The sequence below is a fragment of the Drosophila pseudoobscura genome, chromosome X (genome assembly GCF_009870125.1).
Source record: "Drosophila pseudoobscura strain MV-25-SWS-2005 chromosome X, UCI_Dpse_MV25, whole genome shotgun sequence".
Classification (NCBI taxonomy): Eukaryota; Metazoa; Arthropoda; class Insecta; order Diptera; family Drosophilidae; genus Drosophila; species Drosophila pseudoobscura.
In genome coordinates this window covers 55,927,652-55,951,814 of record NC_046683.1, presented here as the reverse complement: position 1 = coordinate 55,951,814, position 24,163 = coordinate 55,927,652, and the positions used below count along the sequence as shown (strand labels likewise).

At 44.9% G+C, this 24,163-nt stretch overlaps 3 protein-coding genes across 16 annotated transcripts; 1 reads left to right on the top strand and 2 right to left on the bottom strand.

Moving 5' to 3' along the window:
* Nucleotides 1–838: 838 nt before the first annotated feature.
* Ide (Insulin degrading metalloproteinase) lies at nucleotides 839–5,117 on the top strand. Of its 2 annotated transcripts, XM_001354096.4 has the most exons (14): nucleotides 839–1,068; nucleotides 1,126–1,263; nucleotides 1,325–1,459; nucleotides 1,521–1,791; nucleotides 1,855–2,083; nucleotides 2,136–2,338; nucleotides 2,429–2,514; nucleotides 2,584–3,043; nucleotides 3,156–3,506; nucleotides 3,574–3,805; nucleotides 3,865–4,071; nucleotides 4,133–4,425; nucleotides 4,494–4,703; nucleotides 4,765–5,117. In XM_001354096.4, exons 1-14 carry the CDS (start codon nucleotides 1,013–1,015, stop codon nucleotides 4,996–4,998), a joined length of 3,105 nt encoding a protein of 1,034 aa, XP_001354132.2. In that variant the 5' UTR covers nucleotides 839–1,012; the 3' UTR covers nucleotides 4,999–5,117. The 2 variants fall into 2 exon arrangements, with proteins under 2 accessions (XP_001354132.2, XP_015043504.2); XM_015188018.2 differs by lacking the exons at nucleotides 839–1,068; nucleotides 1,126–1,263; nucleotides 1,325–1,459; nucleotides 1,521–1,791 and having other exon boundaries at nucleotides 1,942–2,083; nucleotides 2,136–2,349.
* LOC4813976 (uncharacterized) lies at nucleotides 4,918–7,080 on the bottom strand. Its single transcript, XM_001354097.4, has 3 exons — nucleotides 5,971–7,080; nucleotides 5,496–5,912; nucleotides 4,918–5,432 (listed from the first exon to the last, which is right to left on the bottom strand). Exons 1-3 carry the CDS (start codon nucleotides 6,230–6,232, stop codon nucleotides 5,095–5,097), a joined length of 1,017 nt encoding a protein of 338 aa, XP_001354133.4. The 5' UTR covers nucleotides 6,233–7,080; the 3' UTR covers nucleotides 4,918–5,094.
* Nucleotides 7,081–7,170: 90 nt separating this feature from the next.
* Nedd4 (E3 ubiquitin-protein ligase Nedd4) lies at nucleotides 7,171–23,994 on the bottom strand. Of its 13 annotated transcripts, none has more exons than XM_001354098.4 (20): nucleotides 23,593–23,994; nucleotides 22,923–23,135; nucleotides 15,528–15,610; nucleotides 15,377–15,458; nucleotides 14,610–14,648; nucleotides 14,358–14,527; nucleotides 12,824–12,974; nucleotides 12,642–12,766; nucleotides 12,477–12,576; nucleotides 11,499–11,674; nucleotides 11,024–11,318; nucleotides 10,829–10,933; nucleotides 10,069–10,176; nucleotides 9,682–9,919; nucleotides 9,486–9,610; nucleotides 9,249–9,390; nucleotides 9,025–9,181; nucleotides 8,657–8,950; nucleotides 8,188–8,586; nucleotides 7,649–8,126 (listed from the first exon to the last, which is right to left on the bottom strand). In XM_001354098.4, the coding sequence occupies exons 2-20, from the start codon at nucleotides 23,118–23,120 to the stop codon at nucleotides 8,024–8,026; spliced, it is 3,090 nt and encodes a 1,029-aa protein (XP_001354134.4). In that variant the 5' UTR covers nucleotides 23,121–23,135; nucleotides 23,593–23,994; the 3' UTR covers nucleotides 7,649–8,023. The 13 variants fall into 13 exon arrangements, with proteins under 13 accessions (XP_015043515.1, XP_033239843.1, XP_015043506.1 ...); XM_033383948.1 differs by having other exon boundaries at nucleotides 11,024–11,279; XM_033383945.1 differs by having other exon boundaries at nucleotides 12,824–12,971.
* Between the last annotated feature and the right edge of the window lie 169 nt (nucleotides 23,995–24,163).

Sequence of the window (24,163 nt, the reverse complement as noted above, 5' to 3'; positions counted from 1 at the left end):
TTCCTAGCTGATTTGAAACACTACTAATGCCGTTTTTTAGATTTACATGTTTTAGACCAATTTGTGCATAAGAATAAGTTTTCTGTATATATACACATCTCGATCGCGATACCTATTCTTGGTCTCTGTAAGAAGACCATAAACTGCAAAATTTTCGCTGAGATATTTACTAGTTTCTGCATTCATTGGAGCCTGAGATGACAGACATTTCCTCAACTCTACAATATCCTTTTCTCTAGAGTATATGCAGACCGCTCAACAAGGTGTTTTACTGTAAGAAATCAAAAGTAATATGAAGAGTATAAAAGTATGAATAGAAGTGTATGAGCTATACACTGTGTCCTAAACTGGCAATATTTAAATCCATATTGCACCGCACTAAACTAAATTTTCTAGTTTTAAGGCACATTTTCTTGCCCAGCCAGTCGACAGTCGACAGCGAGTCGTCGATCCGCTACACATAAGAGCCATTGAGGAAAGCCCGTAAGATGAACTTGGTCCTCTGGTCCGTCCACTAGATGCGCCTCCCGTGACCGTCTCTCCCTTTTTTCGTTTCTTTTCCAATCAAATCTATCATGCATGTATATATATATATGGATCAATGTACTCTATATGTATGGGTGAGCGAGAGAGCTGAGCTTTATTTTGTAGACTTCGTAATTGGTAGTTATTGGATATTTTTCCTACATTTCCCCAAGGATTCATCTAATAAATATACCGTCTGACCCTATGAAATATACCGTCTCATTTTCAAAATATATAGTGCGATAGATCGATTGCTTTTAAAAAATATTTTTCTGTATTATATATCGATCCAATATGAATATTTAACAGAATTTTTTTTACGATGTGGCAACTCTTGACGTACATATGTTAATAGTTATTGTTGTTGCAAAACGAATAGTGTAATTAAAAATTTTGCAAAAAATTATATTTTATTAATTTACCGGAGGAGAATCCTTCTCATAGGCACTAGTTAAAGCCGGAAACAATTTGACAGATACTCCACTCAATGTATTTTTCCTGTAGAAAATCGATTTTCACCATAACAGCTCTTCTAAGTCGACGGTTCGTTCGTGCATTACATCAAAGACACCACAGTTTAAAAATAATTTAATTTGGCAGATTGAATACACAAAAGTCACAGTTTATAGCTGCTCAGCGATCATTTGGCTCGTTTCCTAAATCCAAGATGACTCTGAGCGAGACAAATTCCCAAAAACTATTACCGAAAAAGCCAGAGCAAATGGAGCCAATTCTGCGGTAAAGTAACAACTGTTCGCTTTGCTGATGATCTCACAAAAATATAGTATGTATCTTGCAGGTTAAACAATATCGAGAAATCGCAGCAGGACACCCGCGACTACCGAGGCCTTCAATTGGAAAATGGCCTTAAAGTACTGCTCATCAGCGATCCAAACACCGATGTGTCAGCTGCTGCACTCTCCGTTCAAGTGGGGTATGTACGTTGCCCGAGGTGGATGGGATTTGTTAATTAATTCATATCGGGTCAATTGCAGCCACATGTCTGACCCACAAAATCTTCCCGGACTGGCTCACTTCTGCGAGCACATGCTGTTCTTGGGCACGGAGAAGTATCCGCATGAGAATGGCTACACGACATACCTCTCGCAGAGCGGTGGCAGCAGCAACGCCGCCACCTATCCCCTCATGACGAAGTACCACTTCCACGTGGCACCTGACAAGCTTGACGGAGCCTTGGATCGCTTTGCCCAGTTCTTTATTGCTCCACTGTTCACGCCCAGTGCCACAGAGAGGGAGATCAATGCAGTAAATACCCAACTCCATCCTCGATTCACCCAGATATGGGCACTAACAAAAAACTCGTTGCAGGTCAACTCGGAGCATGAGAAGAATTTGCCCAGCGATCTGTGGCGCATCAAACAGGTGCATCGGCACTTGGCCAAGCCGGATCATGCGTATAGTAAATTTGGTAGCGGCAACAAGACCACGCTCTCCGAAATACCCAAGTCCATGAACATTGATGTGCGCGAGGAACTGCTTAAATTCCACAAAGAGTGGTACTCGGCCAACATAATGTGCCTCGCTGTCATTGGAAAAGGTATTCTTGGTTATCTTTGGGCTATTTAGAACTACAAAATGAATATTTACAGAATCCCTCAACGAACTGGAGAGCATGGTCATGGAGAAGTTCTCTGAAATTGAGAACAAAAGCGTGGCGGTGCCAGAATGGCCACGTCACCCGTATGGAGAGGATCGTTACGGACAGAAGGTGAAAATAGTCCCCATCAAAGATGTCCGTTCGTTGACAATCAGCTTTACCACAGACGATTTAACAAAGTTCTACAAATCGGGCGTAAGTTCAAGGTACCACAAGCGTGTGGCTTATTTATATCCATTTGAATAAAATACAGAAAGATTTCGATATAATTGTGGTTTCTTACAGCCCGACAACTATTTGACACACCTTATCGGCCACGAGGGAAAGGGAAGCATTTTGTCTGAGCTGCGACGGCTGGGCTGGTGCAATGAGTAAGTGTTCTACCCAATGCATTTCCATGGAGTTGCACTCAACTTAATATTGATTGTGGTTTCTTGCAGTCTAATGGCCGGACATCAGAACACACAAAACGGCTTTGGGTTCTTTGACATAGTGGTGGACCTAACACAGGAGGGCCTGGAGCATGTGGATGATATTGTGAATATTATATTTCAGTATTTGCGCATGCTGCGCGAAGAGGGTCCCAAGAAGTGGATATTTGACGAATGCGTTAAGCTAAATGAAATGAGGTTTCGGTTCAAGGAAAAGGAACAGCCGGAGAATTTGGTCACGCATGCCGTGTCCTCCATGCAGATATTTCCCTTGGAAGAAGTCCTCATTGCACCATATTTGAGCAACGAATGGCGGCCAGATTTGATTAGCGGTCTACTGGATGAGTTGAGGCCCTCCAAAAGTCGAATTGTAATTGTTAGCCAAAGCTTTGAGCCGACCTGTGACCAGGCAGAGCCCTACTACAAAACCAAGTACGGATTGGAGCGCATACCCACGGATATTGTGCAAGTATGTTGAGGCCCCCCTACTCCTATTTATTTATAGCACAAGAGCGAAGCTAGTTTGTAGCGGGCTAGCTCCCTAGTCCATAATATTATTATAAGATCTGATATTCTTTCAGAGCTGGGAAAAGTGTGATCTGAATGAGAACCTCAAACTGTCACTGCCAAACAGCTTTATACCAACCAACTTCGACATTGCCGATGTTCCAAGCGACGGACCCAAGCATCCGACCATTATCCTGGACACGCCCATTTTGAGGGTGTGGCACAAGCAGGACAATCAGTTTAACAAGCCCAAGGCGTGCATGCGGTTCGATATGTCCAATCCGCTTGCCTCCCTGGACCCACTCAATTGCAATTTAAATCATATGATGGTTATGCTCTTAAAGGATCAGCTCAACGAGTATCTGTACGATGCGGAATTGGCAAACTTAAAACTGAATGTTGTGGGAAAATCAGGTGGCATTGATGTACGTTCATTTACTTTATTGACCGTTTATTTGACAATTATTTAATTATGAAAAATGCTTTTGGCAGTTCACGATTCATGGCTTCAGTGACAAGCAAGTAGTGTTGCTGGAGAAACTGTTGGATCACTTATTTGACTTTCGCGTGGATGAGAAACGATTCGATATATTGAAGGAGGAATATGTGCGTTCACTGAAAAACTTTAAGGCCGAGCAACCGTATCAGCATTCCATCTACTATTTGGCTTTGTTACTGACAGAAAATGCCTGGGCGAATGTTGAGCTACTGGACGCTATGGAACGTAAGTATCCTAAACGCTTTAAACTGCCTTTTCTAACTGCCTTATTTTCATTCGTTTAGTTGTTACCTACGATAGAGTCAATAACTTTGCCAAAGAGTTCTTCCAACGCCTGCACACAGAGTGCTTTATTTTCGGTAATGTGACCAAGCAGCATGCCACCGAAGTAGCTGGTCGCGTCAACACACGCTTGGAGGCCACCAATGCCTCTAAACTACCCATTCTAGCCCGTCAGATGCTCAAGAAGCGAGAGTATAAGCTTTTAGCTGGTATGCCACATAGATAAAAAGTTTTAAACCTAACTCTGAAACGAGTTTTTACTTTGAATAGGCGACAGCTATCTTTTTGAAAAGGAGAACGAGTACCACAAGAGCTCCTGCACGCAACTCTATCTGCAATGTGGCGCACAAACGGATCACACAAACATTATGGTCAATCTAGTGTCTCAGGTGCTGTCCGAGCCCTGCTACGACTGTCTGCGGACCAAGGAACAGCTCGGGTATATTGTCTTTAGTGGCGTCCGTAAGGTAAACGGTGCCAATGGTATACGCATCATTGTGCAGTCGGCAAAGCATCCGACATTTGTCGAAGATCGTATCGAGAACTTCCTACAGACGTATCTGGTAAGCAATCTACGATATTATTTATATGTTAAATAAATGTTAAGTGTGAAAGTAATTGTTTCCCATAGCAAGCCATTGAGGACATGCCTTTGGATGAATTCGAGCGTCACAAAGAAGCGCTGGCCGTTAAGAAGCTTGAGAAGCCGAAGACCATATTCCAGCAATTCATCCAGTTCTATGGCGAAATAGCCATGCAAACGTATCACTTTGAGCGAGAGGAGGCCGAAGTCGCAATACTCCGCAAGATTTCAAAGTCCGACTTTGTGGATTATTTCAAGGTGACATCCAAGTATTTATATATTTGATTCAACAGCTAAAACAAACATTTAACATTTGCAGAAATTCATAGCTAAGGACGGGGGCGAGCGTCGCGTTCTGTCCGTGCACATTGTGTCCAAGCAAACGGACGAGAATGTGTCTGAGCCTAAGGAGGAAGAGCCACTGGAGATCACAAATATGGAGCGTCACAAGTGCATCAGCGACATTGTAGCCTTCAAGTCGTGCAAGGAACTATATCCGATCGCATTGCCATTCCTCGACATCAAGGCCAAGGGTGCACGCAGTAAACTGTGAGCGACCCCGAAGTTTGTTCAATATAAACTTATAGTACGTGGTTTTGGTCTCTCTTTGATTTAATATCTGAACCGAATAAAATTTTGTTTCTGTCATTCATAAATACAATATGATCTGTATCAACAGCGAGTTCTGCTTGATGTACGTGCTGCCCAGAAGTGCACTGTGCGGTATGGAAAAGCCCGTCTCCAGTTTGGTCAGCTCCTGTGAGCCGAGATCCTTTGCCTTCCGGTGGCTGTAATTCTGATCCAGTATAGAGATTTTGTGCTTAAATGGCGTGCCGTCCGTCCAATGTTTCATCGTCTTGAATATTCCCCCCATATCTAAAACGATGTTCTTCTGATCGCCTGGTAGGACATGGGCATAGCCCAGCTGTAGGTTCAGTAGCTCGCGATTCAAATGATGAAAGGTGCACCTCAGCTGAAGGGATTTGCCTGTAATCAAATAAGCTAAGGCTTACTCATGATATAATGGGGTTGTTATTGCAAAGCACTCGCCTCTGATGCTAAATATAGGACTATTGACACTGCTCGTCGAAAGGTCTTCAATTCTGTTCGTGAAATTTTCCAACTTCCAGTAGTATGTAAACAATTTAAAGTCCTGGTCAGCCAGCATGGTATTATTGAACTTATTAACCTCCTCATCTCGCACTCCCTGCAAGGCGTTATGGTTCGTCGCCAGCTCCTTCAGTATGGGCATCTTTTTTGTGCTAGCCTTTGTCTCCATCGCCTTTAGGATTTCATCTAGTTTGACATTATTGGAAGGGGTATTCCTTTGCGTCACTGGTGGTGGAGGAGGGGCAGCGCTTATTTCTACCGAATTGGCCATTGCCACTTGCTCCAATAGCCATTTTATTTCACGAAGCTCCGCGTAAAGTTTAGTCTCTAGGTTTTTGAAGGCCAAGTTCATTTCGTCTAGATCAAGAAAAAAAATGTTAAATGCCATCTGATCGATTCGGTTTGCATATCCTACCCGATCCACAGACTCCCTTTAGGGTCTTTGTAGTAACAGCTTCGGCAGACGCTTTGATCTCACCAGCAGTCACAGTGCATACCGCTTTTTGGACCTCACTGGGATGTTCTTGGATGGGCTCTGTATCGTTGATGGTGCTGTTGACGGCATTGTCAATGTCGTCCACCTGGGCCAAACCTGTGGAAAACAGCGTGGCACATGCCACACACAAGATCCAACCCAATGAGAGACCTTTCGAAGGTAACGACTCGGCCTTAGGCATCACTAGTCAGTCCGTTGAGGCGGAGGCCTTAGCCAGAACTGTAGAAGAGATGACGGAAAACGATGACCAGGGAAAAGAGAGCACTCTACCTTGAGCCACTCGTTAGAACGATGACAGATGTTCCACATGGAATTATTGCTGTATGCGTGTCATACATTCTTGAACGTAGGTACTACTTTTAGAATGGGACCCTCCCACCGAGCTCTAAAAATAGTGCTAATATTTACACACAACAAACAAAAATGAAAAGAAATATGAATGAATGGAACACTTTTGCACACAATATTGCCATCCCCTGATATACGACTCTGTTCTATGTTCTACTGAACCCAGGACGACTTTGTTCGCGTGCAATTTTTTAAGTGGATTAATGGCATGACCGAAAATAGAATCATTTTCCTTTCTGATCTGATCCAATTGACGCAGGAATTTGTTGAAATTTGTTTGAAATATTTGTTGTCTCCAAATATCTTATAAAATGTAGTAAGGAGTAAGGATTTGTGTTTAGAGATATTATTCTTCTCTGTTAATCCTTCCATTATATAGTAGTGTAGCAGTTCGACCCAATAAGAGAAGATTCCCGACTTGAATCACTTAACTTGAAACTATTTTTGTAGTTTTTTTTTATTTGTATTCAGTATTCACTCTTTCTCTGACTGTGAGGTTCTCCAGTCCATGCATTTTATACTATAATTTGACTTTAAAATTTAATTTTGATAGACTTCTGGTACTTTGAATAATCATATTATCATTGAGGCGGCCACCCTTCCCGCGGGGGATACTCTTTCGCAAGAAACATTTGGAATGTGTGTGTGTGTGTGTGGGGCGGGGGTGTAAATACTCGTAATTAACATTTTTTTTACAATATAAATCGGATTAAATTGTTTTTCATTTTTTCGTAATTTTTCTTTCTTCTTTTTTGTAGCTGTTTTTGTATATATATTTTATGTTTTGTCTTTTTATTTAATAGTAAAGAGGGTGATTGGGGGAGGGACACTTATACAGACTAACATTATTGTTATTTTGAATACACACATAATTATACAGAATACAAAATTTAATTATTTCTTTAAAAATATGTGTTCATCAGAGTACAATTTTATGCATAACTTGCGATTACTTTTTATTGTTTAAATCCCATCGCCTTTAGGCATTTGTTTTTGGGAGGGGCGATGCACAGAGGAATATCGCATAAAAATAACAATTATAAAAAGGTTCTCTCTCATATACATAATAGATATACTTTTTGACTTTAGGTATCAGTATATGGTGTACATATATATATATATTCCAAGCATTTAATAGTTATAGTAGGGGGAGGGGGGTATCTCTCCCTTTCTTATAGTTTGTAAAACGTTCACAACTTTTTACAATTGTCGGCAATGTGTAATAAATATATATATATATATATGCATATGCAGTTTGGACTCTTTGTTAGGATTTTATTTGGATTCTGTGTCGCTATCTGTCTCTATCTCTGTCTCTGCGTGTCTGTGTGTGGTTGTGTTGGCGCCTAGTTAAAAGTACATACGAAATAACACTAAACTAGCAAAAATGATTATAATACAAAAGCAAACGAACAAATAAGTACACGATCTGCTGGCGGTGCTGTTCCACGTGAATGCAATGAGGTTGCTGTTGCGGTTGTTCTGCTGTTGTTGTTGATGTTGTTGTTGTGATGTAGTGTGAAATCGTTGTTCCTGCTGCTGTTGCTCTTCTTCCTGGCGCTGCTGAAACTGCTGCTGCACCTCCTGCCAAAGCCACTCGCCATCATCCCCGTTTCCGGTGTTATTAATCAACACCCGCGAAGCCTTGACTGCCCTCAATGGCCTTGATCAGCTTGTCCTTCAGCTGCAGGTAGCCCTCGTAGGGCGGCAGGTCCAGGCGATTAAAGCTGCACAGGTAAGGGAATGAATTACTTCTTCGTGAAAGGAATAAATCTATTCATATCTCACCAAGTGTGTGCCCGTGGAAAGTTGTTGGGTGTGCCCCACTTCTCAATGGTGAACATCTGTGGGCCATTCGAGCCGTACAGCTCTTTGAAACCATTCATGGGCACGCGCGAGGTGCCGGTCACGAACTGTAGGAGGCGAGAGCGCATCTCGTTGGAAAAGGAGAGAACGGCACGCCAGAACCATTGGATAATTATGTGATTCATGTGATAGTCGCCCTTGTACAGCGTATTCTCGCGCCAGTCCTTGACATCGATGTTCTGGATGCCGCACATCAGCAGCTCCAGCTCGTGCTCATCGAAGATCTTTATCAGATTCAGGGGAATAATCGAGCCAAAGCCGTCGAGGAAGGACGACATTTGTTCCTTGACGCGCGCGACAAAGCGCCATTCAATGACGAGCCTGAAAGGATCACAATAATTAATTCTTGTAATTAAGGTACAAGAATAACAAAAGGTTCTGTGTCACTCACTTGATGTACTCGTCTTTGTTCTCATTGGTCACGTCTATGTTGGCGCCACCAGGCTTCAGGTCGTGCTGGCTCTTCTGGCCCAGCACATCATCGTCCAGGCAGAATGTCAGCTCCAGAATGCGCGGATCGTTCTCCTTGATCCACATCAACGAGTTGTAGTACTCCGTGTCCACAGACTCCATGTCCTTCAGGTCGATGGGCTTTTGCAGCATCATCTTGTAGAAAGGACGAATAAAGAAGGCATCCAGCAGCTTGCCATGATATACAGCCATGCCAGCAATCCGTCCAATGAATCTAAGGGTTTGTTTAACAAGTTATTATTCAAAGTTTAGGCCGCAGCTCAAGATTCGATTGGAAAAGGCTCTCACTTGAAGTAACTTAAATGCTCCTCATTGCACAAACCGCTGCCGTTGTTGATTTGCAATGTGTAGTTATCCATCGCCGAGTACTCAAATAGTCCGTAGTATGGATTAAACATTTCTTTGGATAGTAAATAGAACCACTCCCTAGCAAGGCCACCGTAATCTGTCGAAGATCGTTCGTTAGAACAAGCCAGAATATGGCAATTGGAGGCAATGGAGGAATTACTCACCTAAACCAGTCTCTCCCTCAAATTCCACCCACAACTTAGTCTTCAGTAGATCTGTTTTTGTCACCGAACTGATGATTCGGTACGAGTCCTCCAATATGGATGTACGGCGAATGCGTATTTCCAGTTTATTTGGTACGTTTGTCTGTCGAAAAAGAAAAATAACGAAAGTAGATTCATTTTCTGCCATTGATGGAACACTCAAACAGTCTGTTAAGATCTTCCGATTCAAATACTTACAGGCTTTCTAATGTGACTCTTGAAATACTCGTATTTCTGTTTGTAGTCCCTCGAATAGGGCACCGCCTGTCCGGCAATGTTTGGATTGGACAAACGTGGATCCTCCCACTGTGTGGTGCGTGTATCTGTCAGGAGATGGAAACGACAGATGGGTTTAAGGAGCAGTCCTAGCTTGGTGATTGCAGGGGACTCTTACTGTGATCTATGTAGAATACACGCCCATCCGTATGCACACGCTCCTCCCAGCCCTCCGGCAAGGGTCCCAGGTCGTCCTCGACGCGTCGTGTCTGGTTTGGCATGGGACTGGCCCGTCCATTGCGTGGATCTATCCAGGTGGTGCGACGCGAGGCATGGTCAATGAAGAAAGTGCGGCCGTTGGGCGCCACTTGCATGGACCAGCGCGGTGGCAGTGCCTCCTCCTCGCCGCCAGCATTCTGCAAGACAGAAAAGGTTCACAACGAGAGACATTAGTCGGCTATCCTATGCATCGGCTATGCCATGCTAAGCTATCCAGGGCAGGATGTTGGTTACGAAATAGTTTTCGAGTGCATTTGGGGGTTGAGAAAAGAGCATTGAACTTTACTTGATCCTGTGGTGGCACAGCCGCATTGTCTTCCTCGGAATTGCGTCGGGTGGGCGGAGCTGAGATCTCTGAGGAATTGTGGCTGTCTGTGTGATCGTTGTCTTCGTTCTAGTCATTGATTATTTTATATAATATATAATGTTGATATATATATATATATATATGTATATATATGGATGCATTGCAGTTGCAGTTGCAGTTGCGGTTGATTATGTTCAGTTTTTATTTTGGAAGAAACAGAAGAGAAAAAAGTGTTTGGTCAAATTAAAAACAAATTCCTCAAATTGCAGTCGTTTTTGGTTCGTGAGAAAACACTAAGCAGAAACACGGCAAATAGCACATTAAATTATGTTAAACATTGAGTAAAGTGTTAAGCAAATTAAATGCGAAACAAGGTAGAGAAAAGCTGCAAATAAAAGCGCCATGAGGTTTAGTATTCTATTCGTTAGTTGAGTGTAAGAGATGCGGCATGCAGCATGCAACATGCAACCAACACTGAGATGATACGAGTACATACAAGACACAATACGGGTGTACAGCTACAGGCGGCCCATTGCTCATCCATTCCTTGAGAGAACCCATGCCCCATGTGATTTCTAGAGAAACGTGAAGTTTTCGACCCGAAAAAATAAAACTTGACAAATTTTGCGGCGCTATAATGGTTTTCAGTTGATCTATAACAAACAATCGAACAGTCACGACAGATCAAACTACAAGTGGAGTGGAGTGAAGTGAAGTGGACGGGATGCTATGTGCTGACCAGATGCGGATGTGGCTGCAAGTGCAACTGGAGCTGGAGCTGCTGCTGTTGCTGTTGCTGCTGCTGTTGCTGGCGGCGTCGTTGCTGGCGAAGATCTACTTCGGGCTACAAGTGAAATAAATGCGGATGATCGTATGGAGATGATGCTGGATGAATATGGGAGTGTGGCGGCTGGTGCCTAGAGCGCATGCTAACCAATTGTCTGTTCTGCTGCTGTTGCCGCTGCTGGTGCTGCTGTATATGCAGCTGCATTTGCTGGCGCCGCCGCTGCTGCCGCTGCTGCTGCTGCTGCTGTTGGTTATGCTCCTGCTCGTGCCGTCCCAGATTGTAGGCCATGTTGTCGATGGCCCGCCGTGTCAGGATCGTGGTCATGGCAATGTCTGGTACATCGGGCGCCTGGCGCACCGGACGCAAATCGTTTTGCAAGCTGGTGGCTGAGATTTCGGGTGGCCTAGCGGCAACAGGATGTCGCAGGGAATTGTAAACAAAACTGAATACATAAAATACAGATCAGTGAGAGGAATGTGGATAAGTGGAGCAACTGCTGATCGGAGGGGGAGTACGGAGGTTCGAAGGTTCGGACAACATCAACAGAGGGATGGGATGGATGCTACCACGCAGCCCACAGGCCACAGGCCACAGCCCGCAGCCGATGGCCAATAATATTAACCTGGTTGTATCCTGTGTCGGATCGCTCAACATATTCCCACTGCCATTGCCATTGCCATTGTTCTCGTTGTGGATCGTTGGTGTGGTGTTTGGTGGTGAGATTGTGGTTGGTGTGGTTGCTTCTGGTGTGTTTACTGCTGTGCTTTCGTCCTCTAAACTATTGCGACTGACGGCATCCTGGGTATTCATACAATACATACAGTTACAGGCTATAATCACGGGGAATCAATGGAGTGGATGCAGGGGATAAAGAGATGTAATGATTCTCAAATGGATGCAGGGATGAACCGGGCTGGTATCTGGCATTCTAGCATTTTACTAGCTAATTTCACAGGTATGCCGCTATGCGTCTATTGTCTACGAAATCTTTTGTGGAAAAAAGAAAATTACAAATATGCGTCCCAGGTACAAGTTCCTATCGAGTATATCACAGATTTGCACAGCATTAGAAATGGGTTGCTCCTCCGCATTGGCATCGGCACTGGCTTCGGAATCACCATTCGCATCCACATTCTGCTCATCCTCAACATGTGCCTCGCCGCAATGCAGACAATTCGATTGATTATTCTGTAGGTCGACAACTGGCACACTCTCGGACTCGGACTCGGACTCTGGCTCGTTTACTTCATCGTCGGTCCGATCCCGATCCTCTTCACTGGCCAGAGTCACCAGAGTCTGGGCTGCAGGGCCGTTTCTGGATCTCTATTTTGTGTTTGTTTCGTATGTGTATGCGTGTGTGTGTTTGTATATGTTATAGAGTTAGTTTCGAGTGCGGTTTGAATGTGTGGGATTCATGCATGAAAATCATATAAATCACACATGCAGTTGTGTATATATATATATACATATATGTAGATATAGTTACAGATTATAGTGGATATATGTATATACAATTCTTAGTCTGTTTCTTGGGACAGGAACTGTCTCTGGCTCTGGCTATGCCTCTGTGAGGGTAGTGCCAGGGTAGCGTTGCACTTACCGCCGAGCGTCCAGTCTCCGTTTCGTCCACGCTGATGTGAAAACGTCGCTGGAAATCAGAGGCCAGTTGATCGGCCGACTGGCCACTGTTGCTATTCAAACTGCGAAAAGGTTAAGGGTCAACAGGGGCAACTCAATCTTTAAATTGATTATTCCATCCACTTACACAGTGGGTCTCTCCCATTGCGTCGTCCTTGCCGTGTGATTCACATAATATGTGCGCCCATTGGCATCCTGTCGCTCCTCCCAGCCGGCGGGCAAGGCATCGTTGCCGCCAGTAGGAAACGGATGCTGCAAAAGGGAATGTTCAGTGGGATTTCCATCAAAGAGAAGCCCCAACACTCTTACCGGCTGCGCTGACGTGTCGCTGGCATTGGTGGCCTCCACGTGCTCCCATTCCCCATCGCTGTTGCTGCTCGAGGGCTCGCTCTGTTCGCGCGTCTCGCGGATGAAGGCGTGATAGATCTTCAGATTGCCCTTGATGCGGGATTTGGCGCTGCTTTTTTTTTACATTCGGGGAGATACACACGATAGCATTAAAATTTAAAGAATTCACTAATCAAATGGACACCGTCACCCCCGCCAATACTACAGATGCACACGCAGACACACACGGATACAGAGGCACACGGATACATACATGTGTAAGCAGATACAGATACATGAGATACATTCACAGGTCGAAAAACAATATCAATTATACAAAGCGTTAACTAAAAATAAACTCAAAGCACAAATACCAGTTAGCGGGCGGGGAGGGGGAATATACTAGTTATACAGTAACACAGGGAGTACAGTGCGTTTCGGAGCTGTTGGGCGATTGTCATTCGCCCGATCTTTTCAAGATTTCATCGTCAATGAAATCAACGAAAAACCATCCTTATCAGCGACACTCGCTCGACAATCGAGCAGCGATCAGTCTGAGTCACGCACACAGCATGTTTTTTGTTTTATTTTTGCTGCTTGGGCCAGAGAGCAATCACATTTGAAAAGATTCGCTGCATTCTCGGGCGTTCCCTTTGAAACTTTTCCAACGAAAACACCTCGGAGCAGTGGGAAGCAGTGCCCAGTGCGTTATCGAACAATATTTATGGCATAATTCGAGTCAACGCAATCAGTCATCGGTCATTGGATAAGCTTTTCTTCCAATGAAAACAATATCGTGATACGACGAGAAATAAACAATCAGTTCAATCCAAAGAACCGCAGAGAAACTTGATTTAATTTCGAGTATGTGGATTTATTCTATCCCATAAATGGCAGTTTTAATCGGAACGATCCAATGTATGGGAGTATCTTATGGTTTCGAGCTGCACTGCACTCCAGCCCATAGACAGAAACGGCCTTCTAGTCTAATCTAAAGCGGGGGTGAGGGTGAGGGAGAGGGTGTTCGGCGTGGAAATGTTTGCAAAATTACTTTTTGAATTTGCAATCGAAAAGTGCAATGCCGCCAGACCGCACAGCCCAGGGAGCAGAAGGGGGGAAGAGTGGAAATGGTGAAAATGGAATGGTGGAAGCGTGAGGTTGGTATGGCCGGGATATTAAACAATAAACAAGGCGGAGACGACAGGCGACTACTACGTGAACTCTGGCACAACACTACAAACGGAATTTCTACGGACTACGACTTGGAATAGAGAGTTTTAGTTCCTCCACCGGTCGATCGATCGATCGATCAATCGATCAATCAATTATACAATTTGTGCGTTAGTCTTATGATCTTTCATTCTGGACTGTTAGTCTCGAACACTCTCGGACTGGACTATTTATTGGCTACGGCTATACACTATACTATATCATTGTATATGGTATATTTTGTAGTTGTGTGTAAATCAACTGAAATTAAAGGAACAAAATCAAACGGCAAATGAAATAAACATACCCTACTGACCTGCGCGGACGCAGAGTGTAGCCTTGGTCGCCGATCGTCCGGCCCTCCTGCTCTGTGGGCAGATTGACCAGCGTGAGCTCGACCATGCCCAGAAAGTCGTCGCGAGTCAGCCGATTCTCGTCGAATACTTGAAAGACAAGCTTATGCTCAGAGGGTTTCACCTGGTGTCAAAAAAGAAAGTGTTAATTAGCCTGAACTAGTGAATCATCCATAAGGGGGAGTAGCCGCCAGGCCACAACTTACTCTGAATATGAACTCCTCGTTCCAGGATGGATTCAGTGTCTGTATATGGGAAGAGAGAAGAGAATGAGGGAGGTTAAAGGGAAAATAAAGAAAAAATACCCTTACTAATATTTACATAGGGTTTTTTTGGCACACGACATGTATTTTGTATTTGCATTCGCGGGACCAAGCCTGGATTCCAGTCTCAAGTCGAATAGCATTGTGGCCAATCATGCACACGCCCAATTTTATTCTTGGGCCTTCCCTTTTGCACTTTTAAAGCCATTTAAACCTATTAAAGCGATCTTAAGTCTGTTGGACACCGAATATTCATATCTAAATCGAATGCTCCGATGTTGAAATACTGCGTCTAGACCCCATGCGCTATAAACAGCCTACAAATTAGTTATCTCAAGAGGTTTGCTCGCTCTTTGGAACAACACACAGTATACATGTATAGAAGTACACACATTGGGATGATAAGAGATATGTGTACGCCCTCTGCATGACTAATGGAGAGACACACAGCGATAGATAAGGGGGGGCTGGCGTGGGCTTTACATTTCTAATCGGGCAATCAAGGCCTACGAATTCCACCCTTGAATATCGCGTTGCACCTTTCCTGAATGGCAAATGAGGAAAGTGCTGGACGGGACTCTGATTAGATAAGCATCTCTTCGCTCTCCTCTCTTGTGTCTCGTTTTTGGCCATGTCACGGGGGGGGGTTCACGTTAATCGTTAATCGGTAATCGTTAATGGCTAAATGGATTAACTCTAATTTGATTTACCTTCTTTTTTGTTTTTGTCAAAACCGAGTCAATATTAATATCACCATTGATTGTGTTCAAATCGATTCGGACATATGGATCGCTGCGGGTATTGAAAGGAAGGGTTAGTTAGTGGAACAGTGGCCAGAGGCCAGTGGCCAGTGGCACTCACCTGGCGCCGAATATGTCCTTCTTGGCCAGGGACTGGCCGCTGAGCACCACAATCCGCAGATGACACGAGTCGCCAGAGTCGTTCTGTGGGTGAAGAAAGTGTACAAAAATGAAATGAAAAACCGGAGAACAAGGCACGAAAATTAGCGTATAAGTTGGCGGCCTCTCATCACCACAGGAGCGAAGGCAAATGAGATACTTGTGCACGCACCGCCAGTGTCACAAATTTCAATGCCACAAAGGGGGGGTGGGGGGCTAGCACCTGTCCGGGGGGTGTGTCGCGGCGTGGGTCTGGTTAAAATTCGTAAGTAAATAAGCCACAGGGCGCAACAGCAGCCCTGGCTTATGCGGCGTATGCTTAATGCCCCGTGATTACGCATACGCCGCGCAGTCCTCAGCCCAGAGCCTAACGGACAGCATTTTGCATATTTATAACAGTAAAGGGGGGGGGGGGGTGTAGGGGGTGGTTACAGAGAGAGAAAGAGAGAGGGACAGCAGTGTGGAGTGTGTTTTTTCTCTCGCCTTTACGGCAACTTTTTACCAAACTTCAAGGACTTCGTGTCCGTGCATTACAAGAGAACCAATCCTCACTCCCGACGGAGGTCAGGGGAGTACCGGGTCGCATAGTCTCCCGTCCCGTGTGCCGCGATTCCCACCTACAAAACCGCTTTTCCTTTCATCTCCGAGTAGTCCTTTCGCATTTTGAACGCTCCCTCTGAAGGAGTGCATAATTGTTCTCGCATTCGTAGCTAGATAATTTTCACGACCTTGACACATTCAACCGCAGACCGCAGACCAGCGGAAAGGGCGGACGGGGGCAGGGCCTGTGCTTCAAGAGTTCAAGAGAGTCGTCAAGCAATTATTGTCTAGAGTGCTGCAGAATGTGGCCCAAAACATGCAAATTGTGTGCTGTGTGCTGTGTGTGCCCCTGATTCATTTTGGGCTTGTCGAATGCGGTTTCTTCGTGTGGCAGCTGACATTTTCCGTTCCAGAGGAGTCGTCTCCGCCTTTCCGAAGGTCTGCCTGTGTGGGCATTGCTTTTATTTCAAATGAAATCTGCTTTAATTACAGCATTTGCAGATGGTAATTACTTTTAATGTGACGATTCGGTTGTGCGTGAGGCAGACAGATTTTAATTCCTTGAAGCTTCCTGCTCTTCGGCAGAATATCTATGCACTCCTTTGGAACCTCTTTATGTCCATCTCTACATCCAAAAGGCACACCAATTTGTGGCCACAATCGGCGCTGCCATACCCTCTGCATTCCTTAGAGCTGGCAGCTATAGAACAAAGCCTGTTCCATCCAATGCTCCAATACCCCCACGAGCCCCCCGCTCTGTCCGCTGGAGAGCCCAACACTTGTATCCATTAAAAGGCTTTTACCCCGTGGAATATTCAATTTGGCCGACATTGTTTATAAAGTGAAGAGCAAACTCACTTTATTTCTTCCCCCCTTTTGCCCCCCTTCGTTCGGTTCGTTCGGGGGCTGTGACTGACCAGACGGCGCCATAGCCCCGCAAGCCGCATGCCCCTGGCCCCATGCCCCATCCCATATCACATATCAGAGGCACTCGCATGTTGCGGCTGGCTCTGGGCTCTGGGCTCTGTGACCCTGACGGAGGGTTTTTCATTTTCTCTCGCCTTTTCCCTCTCGCTCGCTCTCTCTGGGGAAGGGGACTATGTATATTTTTTGTGATTCTATTCTTTGCTGTTTGCTGTTTCGGCCTGTACTCTTTAGTTTCTGTTCTGTTCCGCGTTTTCCATGAACTTGTAGCACTATATTGATTTTCAGCGACGACCGCCCCGGGGCGCTTGTTTGTCTACCTTTAAAATATCGAAATATCTGCGGCTTTTCCCACTTGTGCAATAATTAAATATGCGGATAAAAGTGGAGGAGGTAAAGAGCTGTCCTCAGTGGCGCATATATAATGTGTTTAGTAATCATTTTAATGGGGCTACTTGGCGAATGCCAGTTCCCCTTCCAGTCGCCCTAGTCTGTGCGTCCTCGAGGGCACATTCATCAAAGTTCCCATAAACAAGCGGCCCCATCGGAACTGTGGTTGCCCAGTCGCGGTTCTCGTTTGTCCACCCATTGGCCGGACAAGTGTCCAATCAATCAGCCCGAATGCTCTGGCCCTGGACTTGAGTAATCTCTTAAGCAGCCAGCCCCCCTTGGTCCCCGATTCCATAGCCTTTGGCACAGCTGTCGGTGTTCCCAAAATGGCAGGAGGGGCTTAAACCTGGATACCAGTATCGCTGGCTGGCATTAAATTGATTTTTAGCCATTAAATCTGGCACTGAGGCGAAATTAGCTTAAAATGTTCTTTGCGGTTAAGACCCGCTACCCCGTTGTACCTGGTATCTGCCGAGCCAGCACTAAAGGGTTCAAGAGACTGACTGGACGCCGAGGGTTGCCTGGAGAGAGCAAGAGCGTTGAAGAGGAGTGGATCTGGGACGGGAGTGCCATACAGGAATGGCATTCGGATCGGCGACACCTGTTGGACTCCGATTTGATCTAACCTTTCACTTCATGAATGCATGCAGTGTAGAGGGTATCATACAGTCGAAACAAAGCCCACAGCGTTACTTGATGTTTTAATTGGGATTTGAAAGGGAAATTTGGATTAATTTTGATACAGATTTAATGAAAGTTTCACTGATTGACAGGGGTATTCATTAAAACACAAATACTCTGCGGAAAGACAACGTCTTTGGAGGGAGGTGCGTCCTTGAAACAAAGAAAGCCTTAGCCTGTAATTAGAGAGTGTTCAAGCAAAGGTTTTTACTATCTAAAACAGTCGATTAGCAGGCAATAGGTAGTGGGTTGTCATGCCCTTATTGTGTTATCAGTCATGGGACAAGCGCTGGGGTAACTTTTAGCTTTTTGTGGTATTTATTTGGTACTCCTACTCCTACTCCTACTCCTATTTCTCCTTCTACTCTGCTCTTCATTAGCCATCAGCCATCAGTGGTAGCCGAAATTCGATTAACAATAAATGCCAGGCCACAACCAAATGTGCCTCGTTATCAGGGCCAAAGCGTTGACTTTTAGCATTTTGGATGACCATGTGACACCCGTGTGTGCCATGTGTGCCGTGTGTGCCGTGGATATCGTCTGCCCAGACCCTCGCCACCCCCATCAATCCTCTATCCTGTCCTTCGTTCCGCTTGACTTTTCCACACAGTTTTCGTGGAAGTTTCTTCTGGCGAAAACTGAATGAACAACGAATTATAAAAATACGTATATGAATAATCACTCTGCGGGTCTATAAGCTGATAAGCGCACTCCACAGTGAGAGGGAGAGTGTAAGGGAGGGTGAGAGCGGAAGTGGAACGAGGGGCACGAGTGGTGGAGTCGACGGAAGCACATTTCTTGGCGGGTTCTCGCTCTTTGCTTTCTGATTGTCTTCTGTCCAAATAAATTTCACACGAAAAATGCAAGCAGATGGAAATTGGAATGGGAATGACAAACAAAAGATTAAAAAAACATTTAATATCAATTGTAATTTTAATGCGCACTCAATGCGGCGGGGGAGGGCTCTTGCCACGGTCTTTGAATGGGGTACAAAAAACAACCTCAGGCCCAGAGGCCACCATTAACCTAATTGATTGGCTGTTGGCTGCTCTGCTCTGCTCTGCCTGCCTGCCCCTCACTTGTCACATTGTCCAGGGGTCGGAGGTCAATGCAAATTCATTACACAAATTGAACCGTTGCCATCCACTTCGATTAGATGCGAATGGAATGAAATCTATCAATCCACTCAAATTGAGACCCGAACGAATCAATTTTCACTCATCCTAGGAACCCACACACACACACACACAAACACACACACACACGATATAGCAACAATTAAAGAATATACCTACGTATGCATCTACGTATAAGAAATATATTTCTATACATTTTCGGATATATTTGGCTATTATAAGCGCAGGGTTACTGGCCAACAATTGGATGAGAATGTGGGCAAAACAAATATTTATGAGATTTAAATAAATTATTTAGACAGAAAAAAGACCACAAGATTTAAGAGAGAACTCTATTAAAAACTTCATTCCAGCACATTCTGGGGGCAGGGCATAATATCGGAGATATGTACGGGGATACGGGGATTTATTATTTTCCAATATTAAATGAAACGTATGTGCATACATATGTTCAGATGCTTCCACAGACCCCAGTAAAAAAACTGACCCTGAGCTGGAAAACTTTTCAAGTGATTTTCCAGCAACAACAACAACAACAATAAGAAGAAGATCTTGAAGAGCCAACAGATGAGTGGGAGGGTGGGCGGGGGGCGGGTTGGGTATGAGGAGGAGGCACGTGAGCCGCATCAAAGGCGGCTCAATTAGCGGCTCAAGAAAATGAGCTCGAACGCACACACACACACAAACAGACACACAAACAGACACACCTATATGCATATTTAGGTGAGATCTTTGTAAGAGGGAGAGAAGGAAGAGCGCAACAAATCCCCCCTCGCCCCTCTTTGCTGTGCTACTTACATCACTGTTGTTATAGCCATGGATCTGGCCATCTTCACTCGTCCCCGACGGCGATGTGGTTGTTGATTCAGCCATTTTTAAATTTTTTGATTTAAACTTTTAATTATTTGTTTTTTTTTTCTCCTCTTTTGCTGCTGCTTCTCCTGCTGTTTGTTCTTCCTCTTTCTGCTCTTGTTTACGTTGGCTTCGGGTTTTTTTTTTCTGTTTTTTTTTTTTTTGTATTGTTGTAGTATTTTGCGTTTGTGTTAATTTATTTGCACGCCTCGCCTCTCCACAAAACTACAAATCAAACAATAAACCGTATAAAGGTGGGGCGGTGTGGGGGGGTGGGGCTATCATCAAAAAAATATATGGTAAAATTCCTCTGGGGCGGTTTTAACTGCACAAAACAAGTTGGGTCCGTAAGGAATTTCATATACTCCTATGTATTTGGGGTTTCTTTCATTTGCTTCTTCTGTGTTTCTTTACACATTCTTTTTGTTTGGTTTTTGGCGCACTCGAGATTTATTTTAGTCTCCCGCCGCGAGCTTTTTTTATGCAGAATGCTACTGCGACTGCGACTGCGACGCTGGCTGCAATCTGCAGCGGCTACTGCGACGGAGCAGAGGAGAGGAACAGGTTTCCCAACAAATCGCCGTTTTGTTTTTATTACGTTTATTGCGTATACGTAAGGCCACAACGCTCCGCTTTTGCTGGTACGCGGGGCACGGGTAAAGGTAAGGGCCAGGGCCTGGGCCAGGGCTTGGGCCTGGTCAGAATTAGGTTTTCCTTGGCCCTATCGCAGTACTCAAATTCACACACACTCACACATATTCACACATTCGCGCATTCACCAGTCTTTTTGGCATGCATGACTAATAGAGGGCCAAAAAAAAAGAGCAGTAACTGAATCTTTGATTCCGTCGAATGCGCCCCCACTCGGAGGGGGGGGATGGGAGCCTCTCTCTCAGTGACAACGGCTTTGACTCCCGTTGATTCTTATTTCACGACGAAGCTGTTGCTTTTGCCAACACACGTACATATGTATATTTATTTATTTCTTTATATAATTAACACTTTTTAGCAATCATTAATATGCATTCACACGTAGATATCGCTTGTGCATGTAGATGAACACTTTATATATATATTTATTATTCAATTATTCACTATTTATCTTCTATTAACGGGAAAAAAACAGCAGCAACAATAACAAAAAATCACCAACACTATTGCAAAAACATGTTCTGCGTGAATTTCTCCCTCCCTCACGGGGTTTTCGCTTGTGTGTGTGCTAGTGTAAGTGCAAACACAACAACAACAACTAGGTGACGTCGGTCTCCCCCGACTTGTCGTCAGCCGTTGCACGTAATTGGCGCTTTCGCGTTCTAGCTAAAATAAAATTTAGCTCCCCAAACGCAGTGTGACCAAGGTCCGTGGAGTAGAAAAATGTATACATCACTTTGGTAAGACGTCAAACGCATTTTCTGACTAAGACGGCAGTTGAACAGAAAGCAATGGCGCAAGTGGTTCAAAAGTAGCAGGCATGAAGGGCGTAAGAGGAATACCAATTTCTTAAAATAGTTTTAAGCAAAACAACACGAAACAGGTGTAACTATTGAATATTTCAAAACATAAAAATACCTAATTGGACTTAAAATACCGCATTCGCTTTACCCATTTTATAACACTGAACCGAGAAAGCTTTTCAAAAGCTTGTCAAAGTGACAGTGGCTGATGTTGCTCCATCTGCGAACAAGTGTCCAAAGCAAAACAAAACAAAAACAGCTGTTCAGTGTACGTTTGCTGTTGCGTTTGTGTGTGTGTGTGTTGGGTGCAGAGAGCATTGCTGCCGCTGCATTTCTGATCTTTGGAGTAGCATGGGGCAGGGGCTTCCCTCCTTTTACTAACAATCATTTTGAAGCCATCAATTAAAATTGACATTTGACTTCTGCCAGCAGGGCTGACGCAACGGATAAAAATAAATACTCGACTGTTGACTGATAAGCGTCCCCATTAGTGCGACTTTATCGTCTGCGGGGGTGCCGCTATACAGTGACGTAGGCAAGTGCCCCAAGTGACGTTACCATTTGACGCTTCTCAATTAGCAGGCAAGTGTGAGGAAGCAGGCCAGCAACAGCCCCATGAACCGTTGGGATGAGCCCACTAATGAAGATAAGCAGCCCACCTACCCCTCTGTCTGTCCCACTCTAGCCTGGAAATAAGTTGTCAAATATAAACGATGCTAATCGATCCCCCACAAGAAGTGTCTTGCAACATTAGTTTTCATTGATTGCTGAAGGGTAAGGTATGTATGTATGTACATTCCACACGTACACATGCCGCAGAGAAGTTACTACCACGTTTAGTCAGTACTCGAGTTGGAGGAGTGCTACAAGAGCAGGCCAAGAGTTTTGTTGATATATTTAATTGTGTTTCAAGATGTTGATGACTGCTCCCGAGTGCCATTCATTTCTCTTTCCCTTCGCCAAAATAAAGCAAATAAACAAACGAATTTTCTGTTTAATTGTGTCTGCGGCTGAGATCACGAGCAAGGCAAGTGCGTATTTGCTCGTTTACACAAGTGGGAAAGAAAACTAAATAAAAGAAAAGCCATTACGGATTCCATGGCATGATGTGATGCCCTAAAACAATTGTTTTAAGAAGGGTTCTCATCAACATTTCCGAAAGGAGGGGCCTGCAACAGGTAGCTCTACTCCACGCACGGACAGGGCCCATCCACACGACATAGCTGTTTGGCAAGTTCCAGCTCCAGATTAGATTAGCAGTGAAAATAGCACCATAAATGGAGAAACACCCATTCAGGCACAAGCCTGATAAGCCCATCCAAAATCCCCCTTCAAGGCGTTCTTCTGCCTCCACTTCTCCTCCCGCCACTTGGGACTTACCACTGCAGCCAACGATCGACGTGGCGTGTGTCCATTGCCGAACTCCTGACGCGTCTGCTGTTGTCCCGCAACAGAGGCGGCCCGGCGCCGCGGCGGTGGGCGCGGCACATCGCCCCCGGATGCTGCGGCCGATGATGATGAGGCGGCGGCGGACATTGCGGCCACGGCAGCCACAGAACCGCTGGAACGTGCCGACATGGCTCACAAAAGCAACTGCAATGGGAGGAAGAGAGCAAGAGAGAGTGGGTGAGAGTGAGTAAGTGAGGAGTGACGGAAGTGCAAATTAAGCGAAAAAAGGCACGAAAGTGACCGACAAGGGGGACGGGGTAATGGGTGACAATAACTTGGAGGCTGAGACGCGCCGGCAAGGCCAAAGTGAGAGCGCAGCAAAGCTGAGCAGACAACAAAGACGACACCACACACAAAGTGCACAATGGAGGAACGGTACTTGTGCTAGATGCCTTCTCTGTCTGTCCGGCAGCACTGTGTGTGCGGGTGCATATGAAAGAGAAGAGGAGAGGAGGAATGAAAAGCCAGGCAGAGCATAAAAGCCAAGCTCCGGGCGTAATTAGCCAAGCGCGAAGGGTTCAACGCCATGTCGGACCTGGCCGGCGCGCTCTGGCCTTCGTTTATGGTCAGAATAAAACTATTTTCTAAGTTTTTCACTTACGTTTATCTTTTGCTTTAACGCTCACACACAAACAGTTACCGCCGCCTTGTCTGTGGTGACAGCTCTGCACTATAATATCGCTTGATTTATGCTGTAAATATGCCCTTGTGTGTGTGTGTCAGTATGCTCGTTTTAAGTCCACTATGTGCGGAAAATCCTCACGTACGTACACTTTTCACACGGCACAATTCGATGTTTGTCGGCACACCTCACACGGCCCGTTTTGCACTGCGTTCTAATTCGCGTGCTGTTTGGTACAGCTCACATGCTTTGATCCCATCAAGGGCGTTGTTTGTCGTAGCTATTCTGCTGCTCAGTATTTTAATCACAATTAAAACATTAAAAAACAAGAATTTAGCACGGCGACGAAATTAACTGTATGCCAGTGTGGCTGCTTATTACTGGCATGATAAAACCATAATCGCGAGGCTAAAAATAAAATACCAAATTCCCATATTTGTGTATCACTATAGTATTATTTCGTAGACGGCGAAATTACCACCCACTGACAGACCACCAGTACTTACAGCAATATAAACTTTTTCACACGCCATGCGCAACCAAGTAAGTA